The sequence below is a fragment of the Salmo trutta genome, chromosome 6, assembly GCF_901001165.1.
Source record: "Salmo trutta chromosome 6, fSalTru1.1, whole genome shotgun sequence".
NCBI classification, from domain to species: Eukaryota; Metazoa; Chordata; class Actinopteri; order Salmoniformes; family Salmonidae; genus Salmo; species Salmo trutta.
This window is the reverse complement of record NC_042962.1, coordinates 41,377,639-41,397,154: the sequence shown is the minus strand read 5'-3', so window position 1 is coordinate 41,397,154 and position 19,516 is coordinate 41,377,639. Positions and strand designations below refer to the sequence as shown.

The following is a 19,516-nucleotide window of genomic DNA, read 5'->3' as shown; positions in this document are numbered from 1 at the left end:
CCTCTTTAGATGAGACTCAGTGAGCCACTTGACTGTGTGTTAGGGGTCAGTATGGGGGATAGGGACGATACCCAGCGAAGAGAGAGAAAGAGACAAAGATAGAAACAAATCCCTCCAAAAAGAGATGGAGAGGTGTATAAACATCAGGAAAAGACAGGACAGGAGTACTAGCCAGTAGAAAGCAAGGAATCGCCACAGCACCACAGTGAAACAGACAGACAGCATGCAAGAGGAAGACTTTTTATTGAACAACGGACTATTGTGAAATTAAAACCATAACATTGAGTGACTAGTCTGGTGACAAATCAACAATAGCAAATAATGAAAATAAATAAGTTAGTAAATACAAGAAACAGAATAGGTTTAACAAGCATTTCAGGGATAATGGCAATATTACCAGATTGTCAATAGCATTGCATACAAAGATTTGAAGACAGTGAAACAACAGTGCCCATTTTTGTGAGTTACAACTATTGTCTACAAAATTAGTGGTAACTTGTTAATAATGATCATTAATACGCAATTAATTATTTATTAAGTAGTGCACAGACATTGTTTTTCACCTGAGTTTTAGTCACAGTGGGTTTTTGGTTAATAGTCGCCTGTCATTGTGGGAAGAGGGAAAAGTTTGGGCAGGGGAAAGAGTTAATGCTGCACGCACACACACACCTCACATAAATACACAATTATCAATAAATGCACACACACACACACACACACACACACACACACACACACACACACACACACACACACACACACACACACACACACACATAAATATCCGCACAAACATGTGGTGTTCTCTCAAAGTCCCCCCGAGAGCCTGCGGTGGTGATGTCGCATCAGGTCCTGGTTGTGTGTGTAGTTGGATCCGTGTGCGTTTCTGTTTATGTCTAAGTGGTTGTGTGTTTTGTCGTGTCTGTGTAAGTCACCGTTCATTGCCCCTGTCAGCGCCCTTATGCTCTCTGCATAGGCATGTGTGTTGCTGATGTGTATATTGTCGGCTCAGTGGCGACGTGTGTGACTGTGTGTGTTGTCATGCGTTTGACTGTGTGTGTAACGGTTTGTGTGGCTGTGTATGTTGTCGGGTGTGTGGCTGTGTGTATAATGGTGTATTTTGTCAGTTGTTCGGCTGCATAGGTTGTCGGGAGGGTGACCGCGTAAGTTGTCAGGTGTGTGGCTGCGTGTGCGGCTGTGTACGTTGTCGTCTGTTTGGCTTCTTGAGTGAATGTATAGGTTGACGGGTGTGTGGCTGCGTATAGGTCTGAGTAAATTGTTAGGAGTGTGACTGCGTGTACCTGTAGACATTGCCGTCTACGGACGACATTGCCTGTTGTGTGGCACATTGCTGAGTGTGTGTGTCTGCATGTTGTCATCTGTGTAGCTGTGTGTGTTCTCCTGTGTGTATACCTGCGCCAGGCCTTCAGAGTATCTGTGTGTGTTGCTCTGTACCTTGCTGTGTGCTGCGCCTTGCATGTGTTTGTGTATGTTACCGAGTGTTGGACTACGCAAGTTCCCTTGCGTTGTGTGCCTGTGTGTATCACTGAGTGTATAGCTTTGCGCTGACCCCTGCATATATCTGTGCCTGTATCGGAGACCTCTCGGGTCAGAGGCTCGCCGGCGAAGGCCCAGCAGCTCCTTGCCGTTCACCGCAATCAGCTGGTCGTTGACCCGCAGGCGGCCGTCCTGGAGAGGGGAGTCGGTGGGAAATTATAGAGGTGGGGGAGAGCAGTGAGAGAGAAAGAGAGGGGTAAAAACAATGATAGAGTGAGAGGGAGAGAGGCATGGAGAGATTAAGAAGGAGAGAGCGACAAGGAGGTGGAGAGAGAGGGAGATAATTTGTCTGTAGTAGCTACTGTACTAGAGACCAAAACACACCTGTAGATGAGAGAGAGAAACAGAGAGAGACAGAGAGCGAGAGAGACAGAGAGCGAGAGAGACAGAGACAGAGAGAGACAGACAGACAGAGAGACAGAGACAGACAGAGAGAGAGAGAGACAGACAGAGAGAGAGACAGAGAGAGAGAAAGAGAGACAGAGAGAGAGAGAGAGAGAGAGAGACAGAGAGAGAGAGAGACAGAGAGAGAGACAGAGAGAGACAGAGAGAGAGAGAGACAGAGAGAGACAGAGAGAGACAGAGAGACAGAGAGAGAGACAGAGAGAGAGAAAGAGAAACTGACATACAGAGACATGGCCAGGGTACTAAAGACTCCCCAGTGCTACCAGCCCCATCAAGCCATTAGTCACCACTGACCTCTGACCTCAGTCATTAAGCAGCCCGCGCCGGGCCCTGACCTCTCACACCACCAATAACCTTCTGATCCTATCAGATCACACACAATTTCAAAGACATGCAAGAACACACACACACCAAGTAACACGTACAGACAAGCAGAAGCCCACACAAACAGAAAATCACACATACGTGTGCGAGCAAGCGCACACACACCTTTAGACACGCACAAACAGGAAGTCAGACACAAACACACACACGTTTGTTTCACTATCCTTGTGGGGACCAAACAATTGATTACCATTTAAAATCCGATTTTTCGTAACCCCTAAACCTAACCCCAATTCTAACCCTAAAGTTAAATAAATAAAAAAAATGGACCTAACCCTAAGCCTTTTTCCTTGTGGGGACCAGCAAAATGTCTCAACTTCTGGTCCCCACAAGGAAACTGACTTCCACATGACTTCTGGTCCCCACAAGGATAGTAACCCTCCCCAACACACTCAAACAAAAACACACAAACACTGTCAGAATTGGGTTAGGTCCCAGTTTCAGTGTGAGCCTGTGGCTTCTCCTCCCCTGACTGCCTGTAGAGACTATGTGACAGCCAGAGAGAGAGACACTGGAGACAGACGGAGTGTCGCAGCCCTCCCTGCACACGCTCATTAGCTAGCCTCTTTAGAGTTTTCAATTAGCATCCACACACACACAGAGCGCAGGGAGGGAGCCTGCGACAACGGGCAACACGCACAGGCAACACACAAGAAGAGAGAGACACGCGCACATACACACCTCAGCCCCCCAAACATACGCACTTTCAATTTATGCTAAAATATCACATCAACTTTCTCTCGTTCCAAGTTTGCCTTTTTTTATCTCTCTCAATCTCCTTTCTTCCCTGTTTCTTGTATTTGAAAAAGGGTTGGACTAAAACATTTTGAGAAGGCAACCAGAAGAGGAGATGGAAGTTCTCATTCCAACTCATTCAAGGGTTTTTCTTTATTTATACTATTTTCTACATTGTAGAATAATAGTGAAGACATCAAAACTATGAAATAACACATATGGAATCATGTAGTAACCAGAAACAAATCAAAATATATTTTATATTTGAGATTCATCAAAGTAGCTACCCTTTGCCTTGATGACAGCTTTGCACACTCTTGGAATTCTCTCAACCAGCTTCATGAGGTAGTCACCTGGAATGAATTTCAATTAACAGGTGTAACTTGTTAAAAGTTAATTTGTGGAAATGATTTCCTTCTTAATGCGTTTGAGCCACTCAGTTGTGTTGTGACAAGGTAGGGGTGGTATACAGAAGATGGCCCTATTTGGTAAAAGACCAAGTCCATATTATGGCAAGAACAGCTCAAATAAGCAAAGAGAAACGACAGTCCATCATTATTTTAAGACATGAAGGTCAGTCAATTTGGAAAATGTCAAAAAAGTAATGTTTTTTCAAGTGCAGTCGCAAAATCCATCAAGCGCTATGATGAAACTGGCTCTCATGAGGACCGCCACAGGAAAGGAAGACCCAGAGTGATCAGCCCCCTCTTGTTCACCCATGACTGCGTGGCCAAGCATGCCTCCAACTCAATCATCAAGTTTGCAGACTACAGTGGTAGGCTTGATTAACAACAACGATGAGACAGCCTATAGGGAGGAGGTGAGGGCTCTGGGAGTGTGGTGCCAGGAAAATAACCTCTCACTCAACGTCAACAAAACTAAGGAGATGATCGTGGACTTCAGGAAACAGCAGAGGGAGCACTCCCCTATCCACATCGATGGGACAGCAATAGAGAAGGTGGAAAGCATCAAGTTCCTCGGTGTACACATCACGGACAAACTGAAATGGTCCACCCACTCAGACAGTGTGGTGAAGAAGTTGCAACTGCGCCAATTCAACCTCAGGAGGCTAAAGGAATTTGGCTTAACACCTAAAACCCTCACAAACATTTACAGATGCACAATTGAGAGCATCCTGTCAGGCTGTATCACCGCCTGGTATGGCAACTGCACCGCCCACAACCGCAAAGCTCTCCAGAGGGTGGTGTGGTCTGCCCAACGCATTACTGGGGGGAAACTTCCTGACCTCCTGGACACCTACAGCACCCGATGCTATAGGAAGGCCAAAAAGACGTCAGCCACCCGAGCCACTGCCTGTTCACCCCACTATCATCCAGAAGGCGAGGTCAGTATAGGTGCATCAAAGCTGGGACCGAGAGGCTGAAAAACAGCTTCTATCTCAAGGCCATCAGACTGTTAAACAGCCATCTCCAGCACATCAGAGGCTGCTGCCTATAGACATAGAATAGGAATCACTGGCCACTTTAAGGAAATGCATTACTCATCTCATATGTGTAAACTGTACTCTATACTATTCTACGGCATCTTAGTCACTTTAATTGTTTGTAAATATTGCATCACGCATCTCATATGTATATACTGTACTCTATACTATACCACTACCTTAGTCCAACGCCACTCTGACATATGTATATATATATTCTTAATCCATTCCTTACTTAGATTTACGTGTATTTTGGGTATATGTTGTTTAACTGTTAGATATTACTTGTTAGATATTACTGCACTGTCGGAGCTAGAAGCACAAGTATTTCGCTACACCCGTAATAACATCTGCTAAACACGTGTATGTGACCAATAAAATTGTCTTTGATTTGCAGAGGATACATTCATTAGAGTTAACTGCACCTCAGATTAAAGCCAAAATAAATGCTTCAGAGTTCAAGTAACAGACACATCAACATCATCTGTTCAGAGGAGACTGTGTGAATCAGTTCTTCATGGTCGAATTGCTGCAAAGAAACCACTACTAAAGGACACCAATAAGAAGAAGAGACTTGCTTGGGCCAAGAAACACGAGCAATGGACATTAGGCGGCTGGAAATCTGTCCTTTGGTCTGATGAGTCCAAATGTTTGATTTATGGTTCCAACCGCCGTGTCTGAGACGCAGAGTAGGTAAACGGATGATCTCCGCATGTGCGGTTCCCACTGTGAAGCATGGAGGAAGTGGTGTGATGGTGTAGGGTGCTTTGCTAGTGACACTGTCAGTGATTTATTTAGAATTCAATGCACACTTAGCCAGCATGTCTACCACAGCATTCTGCAGGGATACGCCATCCCATCTGGTTTACGCCTAGAGGGACTACCATTTGTTTTTCACCAGGACAATGACCCAACACACCTCCAGGCTGTGTAAGGGCTATTTGACCAAGGAGAGTGATGGAGAACAAAGCAGCACGAATCGCCCCTAGATGTACATGGAGGGCAAGTGTCAGTAACATGCATGTCAATCTCTCCTGGCTCAAAGTTAAGGAGAGATTGACAGCATCAATATTGGTCTTTGTGCGAGTTACTGATGTGTTGAAGGTAGCGAACTGTTTCTTCAAGCAGTTGGCATAGAGTTCGGACACTCATCGGTACAACACGAGACACGCAACCAGAGGTCTCTTCACAGTCCCCAGGTCCAGAACGGAGGCTTGGAAAAAACACAGTATTAAATAGAGCCATGAAGACATGGAACTCTCTGCACACCAGGTATCTCAAGCTAGCAATAAAACCAGGATTTAAAAATGAAAAACATTGAAAATAATACCTTACTGCACAAAAGGGGACTGTGAAGAGACACATCCGTTTTATATATCTTGTACTGTAATTTGCACTGTATTATGCATTAGACCTAGATATAGTATATATGTACTGAGATGTAGGCTGTGTGAGACGTTTTGAATTGATGTAGTTCAGTCCTTGACTAACAATGTTTTGTACTATGTATTATACCATGCTTCATGTGGACAGGAAGGGTAGATGCTGCTTTTGCAGCGGCTAATGGGGATCCTAATGAATACCAAATACCTCTGAGCGAACAGTTTATAAGTCCAGTTTGAGGCTTCCATCAAAGTATTGAAGTACTAGTATCGCTCAAGTACCTCATCACCCTGTTCCCAGTGCAGGCCTTATCTACACAGGGACACAACACCTGCCCTACTGCTTTCATCTGATCTGTGGAAAGAGATGGGAACCAGGGGAGTTCAGAGAGTATCTATCAACTCCAAGTGTCACTACAGTGATGGAGTGTGGCCTTCAGTGGAAGATTCTAGAAAGGGCCCTCAATCCGATCCACCCGAAAAGAGAAAAGTCTGAGCACACTGCCAGAGGGGCGAGGTCAATGGGGTCACCAGGAGTCAGAGGTCAGGGGAACTGAAACAGATGTGGCCTTCAGACTGGGCAGGACTGCTGAGTATCGGGGTTTACAGAGTAAAGAGAAACAGATGGGACAGAGAGAGCAGAAGAAAGAAGGAAAAAGAGACAGTAGAAAGGGAACCAAGGTGGAGATAGAGAGAGACAGAAAGAGAGCAGGCTGAGCGAGAATTGGAAAGAGGAAAAGACAGACAACAGAGAAATGGAGACAGACAGAGAAAGGAAACATTGAGATAGTAAAAAGACAGAAGCAAAACAGCACAGTTCATTCCTGCTTCTGTACCTTGTAGGCGGCCCCTCCGTGAATGATGGACTTTATGAAGATGCCCAGGTCCTCGCCCTTCTCCCGGGACTTGTTGCCCTTGAGGCTGATGCCCAGGCCGGCTGAGCCAGTGTCGTTCAGGAGCACCTCGAACATCAGCTGCTCCCGCCCATCCTCCAGCACCAGGGGACTTGCCTCCTCCCTTTTCTGAAAGAGGGAAAGAGAAGAATGAAGAGGAGGACAGAGAGACAGAGAGATTGTTTTGATATTGAAACAAGCATAGGGCAGATAATGAAAATAAAAAAAATACAATGCTGAGAGTGAGATAGACACACAGAAAATGAAACATCTCGTCAATATGAGAACTCATCGAATGAGGATGACGGGGAGAGAGAGCGGGAAAAGAGGATGAAAGAAAAAGGTGATAAGGGGTAAGGTAGAGGTTGAGGGAGAAAGAGAAACAAAAACAAATGAAGAGGGATATTTGCATCATGGATCCAAGGTGGTGAAAAACGGGTGAGGGGAGGAAGAATAAAAAAGAGGAAGAGGATGATGGGAAGCAAGAAGGAGCAGGTGGTGAGAAAGAGAGAACGAGGGAGGAAGACGGCAGGCAGAGAGGTAATTCCATTTTAACATGAAAGGCACAGACAGAGAGCGTGCCATTTCAAAAGGAAACATAATAACCTTTTTTATACATCCTTCTAGAGAGCGATGGAGGGAGGGCGACAGGGGGATCATTTAAAAGTAATAACCCATCCCTGGAGATACCCACTCTCTCTCCCCCTCTGTCGCTCTCCCCCCTCTTTTCTCTCTCCTCCTTCCTCCCACTCTTAACGTGAACAAAATGACCCGGTGGTTTGGGGAGCGAGAATTGGCTACCAAATGAAAGAAAGAGAGGGAGAGAGAGAAGACAAAGAAATGGCAACAAAAGAAAAGAAAAATGTCTGTCATTATGACAGAATGGTGAGAGAGAAAGTGGTGCTAGGGTTTTGTCACCAGGGAAACGGGCCTGTAAAGAGGTGCTTTGAGGCTCTTTCACATAGCCGGCCTATTTTCCTGTGAGGAGGAGAGCGAACAACGCAGGAGGGGAAAAATACTGTGTGTACTGTATATGCTTACATTTGTTAACAATAATTGTGTGTGTTACGCCACATTAGTCCAAACTAAGAGACACAGTATGTGAAGTGTCTATGATTTGTTTTTTCACAGCTGCCCAATATAAAATCCAAAAGCTCATTGAGCTGCTTTCCTTCATACCTTATCTGTTACTGGAAGCAGATTTATTTTGAACCTCCCAGGTTGCCATATAATATGGCCAGCGCTCTAGCGACAGAGGCAGGAAAGAACGGCTCAGTGTAGCTTTACAGGTTTCTCACTATAATCCCACTGGTGTTGGGTGACATTCACCTGAGTCCTGAGGAGGCCCTTGTTTAGCCAACAGAACACCCCCCACAGTTCTCCACCCCTGGATCCTCAGCAGGGGAAGACCTGACAGCCTCTTTTCCTGGGTAGAGCCCCTTAGGAAAGACGGGCAGTCTAGTCTGGGGCCTCACTCTCATGGAGCTCCATCACCATCACCTCGAGCTATTGTGGAAACTCCGTTGTACGCTGAGTAGTAAAGATGGGAAGCTTTCATTCTGAACGCGTATCCATTGACTCTTTATTCAACGGAGTCAGTGAGAAGACTGACGCAAGGATCCAGCAATCCAGCTCAGACTAGACACTTTGACAGTTGACGTGACAGACAGACAGACCTCTTTGGGCATCTCTATCCCTGACACACATCCATAAGGGAGAGGAGAAGAGGAGAGGAGAGGTGGAATCTAAAGAGACGTAACAGCTGCAGGATATTCCATTGTCAGTGTGAGGGGATAGAAATTCCAGCAGCACTTTGTAACTAAAGAAGCAGCACATTTTTTTGTATGAATGTCTTTGGTTTGATCTGTTGATGCAAAGAGCTGTCTTTTTGGGTCACTGTGTGGCAGGCTAAGTTTAAAACACACACACACACACACACACACACACACACACACACACACACACACACACACACACCAGATATGTCCACCGTTCTTAAGGGACTAAACCACATTTAAACAGCCAACTAAATCTCCCGGTGTGAGACACACACCCCTGGTGGTCCACACACACACACCCCCACACACAAATAATCCCCCCCCACACACACACACAGAGCAAAACCCTTCCATTCCTGAGCCCTGTGGCTCCGCTGGCGCACAACACGCCTCATTGTCTCTCCTCAAGTGCTTGTTAACAGGCTTTAAGAGGAGGGGAGACCACCCTTGATCAGAGGAACGAGGAAGACAAAAGGAACCTTTCTACCCATGGGGAAGAAGAAGAGGTGGGGGTGTAAGGAGACCGAATTATACACACTCCTGTCAGCCGGGCTTCTGAATAGACGCTTTCAAAGTGGCAGATTAGCGACGAGAGCGACATTCAATTAAGATGAGATCTCTCTCGCCACTGCTCGATCGGAGAGAAATGAAGCCTGCCAATTATTGGCAGTAATGTTGAGTTCTTATGTTCTCTGTACCTGTGCCTCAGTAGGGGGAGGAGGGGAAGCCAAATTTCTGATGGTTGGGATCATTTGTGTGTGTGTGTGTGTGTGTGTGTGTGTGTGTGTGTGTGTGTGTGTGTGTGTGTGTGTGTGTGACCTTGAGTGGTTAGCTACCATGGTTCCAGGACACAACCATCCTGGTGCCAACCCAAGAATGGGAAAAGTGCAGAGGAGTGGAGAAGGGAGAGGAAGAGAAAGCAGTTCTATGCGTGATGGGCATGCAGACGTATAGGTGACCACCACGCTGAGCTTGTCCAAAGACGGACGGACGGACAGAAAGACAAAAATGAGCTTTCGACCATCGTAGCTCACTTTTAAAGGCGAGTCGAGAATGATTGAGATCAACAAATCACCTTGCATCACAAATTCAATCCGAAGGACAAACTAAACACTGTCCAGATCAGGTTTAATCATCAAGTTATTCTTGAAAGGCGAGGATCACACCTCAATACAAACTACTAAGAACAGGCCCGGGACCCGGTCGCCTATTCTTATTGTCTAAGTAACCGGAGTAACGTTCTGCGCATGTGCAAATTGAACTTGAAGCTATCATTTCACTTCTAAACATTCCTTAAACAAGAGTATCAGCTCATCTGATGGACAGCACAGTTTGTGACTTGTATGAATATTTCCCAAAAATATGAATAAGCAAGTGGCAGTAATTTAGATGGCAGTATACTCTGAGCGTATAAAACATTAAGAACCCTTCCCCCCCCTTTTCCCTCAGAAGGGCCTCAATTCGTCAGGGCATAGACTCTTCAAGGTGTCGAAAGCATTCCACAGGGGCACTTTCCTAGCCACCGTGCTTTGTTTTTCCTAGCCACCGGGCTTCTACATCTGCATTGGGGCATACCATGGATCATTTGGCTATTTGATTTTGAAATCTTAAGTCCCCTTTAGGTATACATTATTTTATTTGTTTTGGCCTTTACTACTATAGCCCATAGAAACGCACGTACACACACAGCTATAACTGGCCTCTTCACAGAGCTGGGAGATGCTAACCCAATTACATCAGAATGGGTTGGGGAGGATTTTTTGGTATTTTTAAAAACATGTATTCAGGTCTGGTGTCCATGTGCTGAGGTTAAATAGATGGGTCTTTGTGTTGGGGGGCTTTGTGAGAGCAGCTGCAATATTAGGGTTGTGACTGAGGCATAATAAGGAGAAGACAAGTGTTATGTATGTACGCATTTACTGGACCACAATTGCATCTAAATGTGGAAGTTTAAGGTATTGGAATGAGTTGTGGTTGATTGTGTGAGCCTGCGCATGTGTGCCTGCCTGCAGAAGTTCTGTCTGTGAGCATTGCTGAACTTGAGTGAGGGTGAACATGTACATGAGTTCGAGGGACATGAAACTAGATTTGAGGAGGAGGTCTGCAGAGAAGATAAGGAGTTCATCTTTAAGGGCCTCTAACTTCAACAGCCCAGATAAAGACAGAGTTAAAAAGAACAAGATAAAAGAGGAATTCAAGAAGCACCTTAGTGTGGATGTTGTGGAAATGTTGGGTATTTTAATGAGGGCTAATGTGAGCACTGTGTGTATGTGTGTGTGTGTGCGCACGCGTGCGTATTTCCATGTGAATATGCATCATTCACTACAAAGCGTCAGAGTTGTCCCTCCTGAACGCTTTGAAGTTGAGGAAATTTAATAATGTGAATAATCACAGGAGTAGTGAGTGGCACATGCACACACATGCGCACACACACACACACACACTCTCCTATAGGGTACCACCGGGGCAGTTGACAGGCAGCTTATTTAGATAAAGGGGTAAAAACACGCCACTCAGCGAGGAGTCAGAAAGGTCTCTGGCCACAGCTAAACGGTCACTTAACACCCGTGTGTGTCGGCACGCACCACTTCCTGCGAGGCTGCAGGGACGTGTGTGTGACTTCCTGTCAGCCTCTGAGTCAACAAACCCAGATAAGGGCAGGAAGAGGAATGGGGTGCTGGGTACGTGTGCTGGGCCTGGGTGTGTGTGTGTCAGTGCTTGTTTGTAGGTGATGGAATGTGTGCAGGGGGGCAAAAGGGCAGTTCAAAGAGGCTGAACGCCTTTCAATAGCAATAGGAAGAGAAAGATGTTTCAAGGGGTAACAACATGTATAAGACAAGGAGGGGAAAGGTGGAAATTCCTGGTAATGTATCTGCATCAAAGATCATGCAGAGTCAAGAGCAATTGAAGGTGGCTAGAGAGAGATAAAGGTGTCTGTTCTCACGAGCTCTCTGGGTAGGAAGATCTCCTCTTGTCTGGCCACAACCACAGAGACACACTCCTGCTTGGAGCAGCGCAGCATGGCCACCAGCTCCTCCTGAGTTCGATCCGTCAGGTCTACACCGTTCACCTACATACATCACAGGGAAGGGTTAAAACATGTACAGTATATACACAATGTGCTTCACAGTGCATATAAATACATAGAATAAATACCTCCACCTTGATATTTAAAGGTTTAAGGACCACCTTCCAGAAAAAAATACAACTAGTTTAATCATCCACAGACGGCACTGTTTGAATACTTGAAAAAGTGCTTCCTTCCTCTATTCCATGAAGCAATCGCTGATGATTAGAAATGAATGGACAGGTGAATGCCATGTGGTGGAACACTTGAGTTCACTTACCGAATCATGCCGAATCAGTCATTACTTCAAGGATGGCAGGAAGGAAGGATGCACTTTTAAGGAATTCAAAGGTCAGAGGTCAAATGACTGTTTCATCTCCAGGATGCGGTCGCCAGGCTGCCATCTTTGATGGCGGCGCCCCGGGCAAGGATGTTCTCGATCAGGATGGGCCCCGGGCCATGGACCGTCGAGTCCCGGGTCACCACGGTGAAACCCAGCCCCTCGGTACCTGGAGAGGAACGATAGAGACACAGAGAGAGGGAAAGAAATAGAATGAAGAACAGATAGGAAAAGAGATGAAAAAACAAGAGCGATAGAGGGGAGTGGGGGACAGAGGGATATTATCAGTTATCCTGATAACAGTCTTAACTATACCATCATTCTTTTCCTTGATTTGATTGATTAGGATCCCCATTAGCCGACGCCAATGGCGACAGCTTGTCTTACTGGGGTCCGACATAATGAAAAATATTTTACAATTTACATACATTTAAAAACATTAACACGTAGTGTGTGTGCGTGCGCGCGCATCAATCAGTTACACATACATGTCAGTACACACACAACAAGTAGGTGACATGGGGAGAGGCATTGTGCTGTGAGGTGTTGCTTTATTTGTTTTTTGAAACCAGGTTTGCTGTTCACTTGCGCTATATAAGATGTAAGGGAGTTCCATGCACTCATGGCTCTGTATAATACTTTATGTTTCCTTGAATTTGTTCTGGACCTGCGGACAGTGAAAAGACCCCTGGTGACATGTCTGGTGGGGTAAGTGTGTGTGTCAGTGCTGAGTGTAAGTTGACTACGCAAACAATTTTGAATTTCCAACACAATGTTTCTTATAAAAACAAGAAGTGCTTTCCTCAACTCTTAGCCAAGAGAGACTGGCATGCATAGTATTAATAGTAGCCCTCTGATTATAATGAATAGCAAGACAGGCCGCTCTGTTCTGGGCCAGCTGAAGCTTAATAAAAACCTTTATTTTAACTAGGCAGTTAAAAACAATTTCTAGGCAGTTAAGAACAAATGTTTATTTACAATTGCGGCCTACCAGGGTTAAATGGTTAAATGCCTTGTTCAGGGGCAGAATGGCAGCTTGGGGATTCGATCCAGCAACCTTTCGGTTACTGGCCCAACACTAGGCTACCTACCGTGTTCAAATACTAACAGCACTAACATATTTGTGATGTGAATTGAGTATATAGTATGCTTAGTGGTCATAGTATGGATATAGTTAATATGCCAAAAGTTCCCAGATGTAGTACTAAATTTGCCAAAATATGAAGTATACACGCAGAGGACACTATTACTGTACTTTAGGGCCCATAATGCAATTCTTCAGGAAATGGGCGTGTCTTCACATCGTTTTCAGATTTGAAGTAAATGGCAGAAAATATACAGCCAAAGTACAACGAGAGCAGATACAAATTCATTGCTTTAACTAATTATGACAAATGTTTAAAATGTTACCTTACATGTTATGTTGGCTGACAATGTGTTAGCTATGCTGTCCTTACGAACCACATACTGTAGCATATCATTACAGCAGTATGTACCGGTATGTTAGATAGTTACCTAACATTAGTTGGCTAATTATACATCAAACTTGCCAGTATATTAACTATATGCTAACTACCCAACGTTTATTGACTTGATTATTCCCATCATTCTTAGCTTAGCTAAATGGTATTTGTGCGTTCTTTCGATAATTCGCTCTGGCTAGCTACTCCGACGTCATGTCTCTTGTCTGAGTGTACCAGGGCGTAGAACAAAGAATTTACAAGCACCTGTTGAATATGGTCGGTGTCAGTAAACGCCGGCAAAAAAAGCGTAATTTAATTGTTGCCAGCAGCAAAGTAACAGTCACCAACACTCTGGATAACATGAAAACTGCCTAACCAGCTCTGCTAGGGCGAGTAAAATGGTCAGAGTGGTCTCATTTGTGTCTGGAAGTAGCTAGCAAGCTAGCCAACGTTAGCTTGGGTGCTTGACTGTCGTTTTAAGGTCAGAACGCTCAAAATCAACCTTACTCCTCGGCCCGAGCCTCCTGATTGAATTTAAAAACTCACACGAATTTGTAAAATGTCAAACTAGAGGGCCTCCCAAGTGGCGCAGTGGTCTAAGGCACTGCATCGCAGTGCTAGCTGTGTTCACGGGAGACCCATGGGGCAGCGCACAATTGGCCCAGCGTTGTCCAAGTCAGGGGAGGGTTTGGCCGGCAGGGATGTCCTTGTCCCACCGTGCACTAGCGACTCTGCACAACGACACGGTCGCCAGGTGTACGGTGTTTCCTCCGACACATTGGTACGGCTGGCTTCCGGGTTTAGTGGGCATTGTGTCAAGAAGCAGTGCGGCTTGGTTGGGTTGCATTTCAGAGAACGCATGTCTCTCGACCTTCGCCTCACTCGAGTCCATACAGGAGTTGCAGCAATGAGACAAAATTGGATACCACGAAATTGGGGAGAAAAAGGGCAACAAAAAAAAATTCTAAAAAAGTCTAACTAGTAATTTGTTATGCTAACTAGCTAGCAAGAGGTTGCGTAGCAACAGCATCAACTTCCGGTAGACAGGCGAAGAGCTAGTACGCTCAACTGAACAGTATGCTAAAATGAACTAATAGTATATAGTATATACTCATTATGTAGTATACAGTACATTAGTATGGGTATTCGAACACAGCTTAGGTCTTTCTTTGCAGCACTTGATCATATGACTGGACAATAATCAAGATAAGATAAAACTAGAGCCTGCAGGACTTGCTTTGTGGAGTGTGGTGTCAAAAAAGCGGAGCATTTCTTCATTATGGACAGACCTGTCCCCATCATCATGACCCCACATCATCCCATCACGTCGCAACAAGGTCACTTGGTGTGCTAATAAATGGAGGGCGACATCTCTCCACTTGCCCTGCATTCTGTGTGGGGCTTAGTGGGTTCCTCCTGAGTAAACTGGTGATCAACTTCCACTGGTCTGCTGCGGGGCCCTCTCTGCTAGCACCATATTCCCTTTATAGTGCACACGGGCCCTGGTCAAAAGTAGTGTACTATAAATGGAATAGGGTGCTATTCGGGACGCAGCCTCAGCCAAAAGCCAGTGGGAAAACTGTTTTCTTATGTGGATTAAGAGGAGGACTGCCTTCAATTTCACGTGTGAGCAGGCCTCACACTGCCTGATGGAGGAAGGTGAAGGGAGAGAAAGAAGGTGAAGGGAGAGAAAGAAGGCGAGGGGAAGGAGGGAGAGAGAGAGGTATCCGGAGATATCATTCCCTCGCATGGCTCCTCTCCCTGTGGACTCAGTTTGATTTCAAGAGTGCTTGTGTGTGTGTGTGTGTGTCCAAGCTCACATGTGTATCTATTTGTGTGTTTGTGCATGCACGCCTGTGTGTGTATTTGTGTGCGCGCGTGCATACCTGTGTGTGTACGTGACTCCAAGCAATGAGTGAAAACTGCCACCATGGTGAGCAGTGGAGATAAGCCAAAAGAGGCATACTAAAAGATAGGGAGTGATGAAATCTCATCTGGCAGCTAAGCTTCTGCCTACCTTCCATTAACGCTTCTAAACCTCCTAGCAGTCACTCACAGTGGGAGAGTAGTCTTTAAAAGGGGAAATCATTAGTTGCTACATCCATTTTTTCACTTACAAATTACTGGTATGTACCCATTGATTCTTGAAGAATATAATTTCTGAACGCCTCATGAGCTTAGTTCAACTATCGTACCCCCATCAGATCACAAAATATAAGCTTGTTTGCTCCCGAGTGTCGCAGCAGTCTAAGGCACTGCATCTTAGTGCTAAAGGCGTCACTACAGACACCCTGGTTCAAATCCAGACTATCACATTTGGTCCACCGTCGTCCGGGTTTGGCCTGTGTAGGCCGTCATTGTAAATAAGAATTTGATCTTAATTGACTTGCCTAGTTGAAAAAAGGTTAAATAAATAAAATATTAAATTACTTAAATGTTTGTAAACAAAGAAAATGTAAAACACAAACACAATATAGCCTCAAAACATGGTTAAAACTATCTAAACTATTGATATGAGAGTGGTTACATTTCTCCAGCCCCATACCTCAGCTTTATACCGAAACAGGGGCAGGGATAAACTGTTATTGTTTCTACAGCTGATTGGCGCTTTAACCATGGAAGAGCACAACCACAATCTCTAAGGCTAAGTTTACACAGGCAGCCCAATTCTGATCTTTTGGCAAAATATCTGATATGAAAAAATTGGGCTGCCTGTGTAAACGCAGCGTAAGAACTCAGTTACCAATTTTTCAGTTTTCTACGATGACTCAATTCATGATTTAAATTTCATTTCACTGAATCGACTGGATTGAAAACTAAATTGACCCCAACACGGCAAAACCTTATACCTTTACAAAAGTACAAAAATCTGTTGTGGAGCTTAGTGGGTTCCTACCGGTTGAATTGCTACAAAGAAACCACTACTAAAAGACACCAATAAGATGAAGAGACTTGCTTGGGCCAAGAAACACGAGCAATGGACATAAGACCGGTGGAAATTTGTCCTTTTATGGTTCCAACCGCTGTGTCTTTATGAGACACGGTGTGGGTAAACGGATGATCTCCGCATGTGTATTTCCCACCGTAAAGCATAGAGGTGTTGGTGGTGTGATGGTGCTTTGCTGGTGACACTGTCTGTGATTTATTTAGAATTCAAGGCACACTTCACCAGCATGGCTACCACAACATTCTGCAGCGATACGCCATCCCATCTGATTTGGCCTTAGTGGGACTATCAATTTGTTTATGAACAGGACAATAAACCAACACACCTCCAGGCTGTGTAAGGGCTATTTGACCAAGAAGGCGAGTGATGGAGTGCTGCATGAGTTGACCTGGCCTCCACAATCCCCTGACCTCAACCCAATTGAGATGGTTTTGTATGAGTCTGACCGCAGAGTGAAAGAAAAGCAGCCAACAAGTGCTCAGCATATGTGGGAACTCCTTCAAGACTGTTGGAAAAGCATTCCAGGTGAAGAGAATGCCAAGAGTTTGCAAAGCTGTCATCAAGGCAAAGGGTGGCAATTTGAAGAATCTCAAATATAAAATATATTTTGATTTGTTTAACACTTTTTTGGTTACTACATGATTTCATGTGTTATTTCATAGTTTTGATGTCTTAACTATTATTGTACAATGTAGAAAATAGTAAAAATAAAGAAAAACCCATGAATGAGTACTGTAGGTGTTCTAAACCTTTTGACCGGTAGTGTACATGGAACTTGCCAGGCAGTATATTAACTATCTGCTATCTAACTAACTGCCCAATGTTTACTGACTTGATTATTTACATCATTCTTAGCTAAGTGGTATAGTCGTGCGATTCAATGGCTATCTACTCCGATTTCAGAGCACTCTCGCGAAGAATAACTGATGAATATACGAACGCTCAACACCCGTTGAATACGCCGGTGTCAGTAAACATCAGCAAAAAAAGCGTCATTAAATTGTTGCCAGCAGCACAGTTACAGTCACCAACACAATGGATAACATGAAAACAGCCTAACCAGCTCGGCTAGGGCAAGTAAAATGGTCAGTGAGGTGTTCTCTCATTCGTGTCTGGAAGTAGCTAGCCAAAGTTAGCCAGTTAGCTTGGGTGCTTGACTGCCGTTGAACGCTCGGTTCCACCCTACTCCTCGGCCAGAGCGTCCAGTGTGCGCTCTTAACTCTGACAACGCTCTGGATTTACGAACGCCCAGAGCGCACTCTAGCACCCCAGATTGAATTTACAAACACACCCGAAATCGTAAAATGTTTAGCTAGTCATTTGTTAAGCTAACAAGCTAGGAAGAGGTTGCATAGCAACAGCATCAAATGCCGGTAGACAGGCGAAGCTCTAGTACGCTCAACTGGAAGGATATAGTTCGTTTCCAGTATACTAAAATGAACTAATAGTATATAGTATATACTCCTTAAGTATGTAGTATACAATATGTTAATATGGGTATTCGAACACAACTATACCCCCTTTTCCATAGTGCCTCCATACCTTGCCCCAGGTCAATATTCATCTTCAGGCCTCCCTTCTGGTTGGTCAGGTTGGCCAGGTTAGGGAGCCCAGTGGGACTCTTTCCCTGGGCCAGGGGGCTCTCGCTGCCCCCCACCGCCATGGGGGAGGCCCCATCCCGATCTCTGACCACTGGGGCTGGGGACACACTGAGGGACATCTCCTCTGGGACGTGCCCAGTCTGGTGCTCCCCAAGCAGGGTGAGAGAGGCTGGGAGATCGGGGGTCTTGGAGCTGAGGACACGGAGGTCTGGACGTCTCGGCTCCAGTTTGGGATTGATCTGCTCTGGTTTCACGGTTTCTGGTTTCACTTCTGGTTTAGCGTCCATTTTTTGGTGGATCATGAGGGGGCTCTTGGCTTTGGGGATGGAGTCGTGACTGTCGGTGAAGAGCTGCCCGATGAGGCGTTTCTCATATCGCTGCTTGTTGGCCAGCAGCAGGATCTCCAGGCGCACCAGAGAGGAACACATGGCCTGACGGAACACTTCCTGGGACCTGTGGGTGGGAGGAACTGACATCATCAATGTCCGTCTCTGGAGGACATGACTGAAGGTTGAGAATACTGCTTGATTGCAGACTTGATTGTACGGTTTTCCACTACGTATTTATGGAAATGTGTTGGAAGATCACACTCACTCACGTAGTAGTTACTAGTATACCAAGCACAGAGCTTCCATTGGTATCAACACCAGTACAAACTCAAGCTTACTAAGTTCTCATTCAACACCCGTATTGACTAGCGGTCACAGACTAGACCCTCAAGAGTCAATTCACTAGAGACAAGTAGTCTTTAGACAAGTAATCTATAGTAGTAGTCACTAGTAGCAACTCCTTATCCAGAACCAGGGCAGCAGTGTCAGACCTATTATCAAGCCACTTCTGGGCTATACTATCAGATCTAACAAGGTCCACCTCTTTTACTGGGCATTTCATTCAGGTAGGGTATTAGACAATCCTCCTTGATGCCCACCAATTCTCTCTCTTTTTACTGTTTGTTTCTCTCTTATCTTTCTCACTCACTAGCCCTCACAGCTACTGTCCCACTCCTTTTGAAGTCTAACCAATGCTGCGATAGTCATAAATGAACCTATTCCCGACAACAGTGAAGCGAGACAATGAGTGTTTCTCGCTTTCGTTTTCTCTCTCACACGCTTTTGTTGCTGTGGAGATGTGGTGTGAGATAAATCCAGGAATAGGGAGGATTTGTAAGAGCAGGGATTAAGAAGGGCTCCTAATAAAAGGGGAAATAAAAGGGAAACTGAGTGACAGACCGGCCTCACACTGGTAGATTTGTGATAGTGTAGGGCAGGCTTGCATCCAAAATGACACAGGATGCGTCTCAAATGGCAACCTATTCCCTACATAGTGCACTACTTTTGACCAGGGACTTATAGGTCAAAAGGAGAGCACTATAAAGGGAATACGGAGACGTTTGAGACTCATCCTGCGATAGCGTAGAGCCGAGGTACGTACTGGGCAAATGTCTTGTCCATTAGCTTGGTGCCGCTAATCTGAACGATGCACTCATCCTCCCGGAATATGCCCTCTCTCTTGGAGCGACT

At 45.2% G+C, this 19,516-nt stretch overlaps 1 protein-coding gene across 3 annotated transcripts in view; it reads right to left on the bottom strand.

Annotated features, from left to right (window-relative positions):
* LOC115195924 (partitioning defective 3 homolog B-like) overlaps positions 1 to 19,516 on the bottom strand; it is a 24,066-nt gene extending 4,550 nt beyond the window's left edge. The window contains exons 1-5 of one of the 3 annotated variants that reach the window (XM_029756278.1): positions 19,428 to 19,516; positions 11,926 to 12,154; positions 11,523 to 11,648; positions 6,744 to 6,929; positions 1,571 to 1,689 (exon numbers count right to left, since the gene is read on the bottom strand). In XM_029756278.1, coding sequence (XP_029612138.1) covers positions 1,571 to 1,689; positions 6,744 to 6,929; positions 11,523 to 11,600 — 383 coding nt within the window. In that variant the 5' untranslated portion in view covers positions 11,601 to 11,648; positions 11,926 to 12,154; positions 19,428 to 19,516. Of the gene's footprint in view, positions 1 to 994; positions 1,690 to 6,743; positions 6,930 to 11,522; positions 11,649 to 11,925; positions 12,155 to 17,937; positions 18,002 to 19,427 lie in introns of those variants that run through there. The other 2 variants (XM_029756276.1, XM_029756277.1) reach the window with 2 other exon arrangements.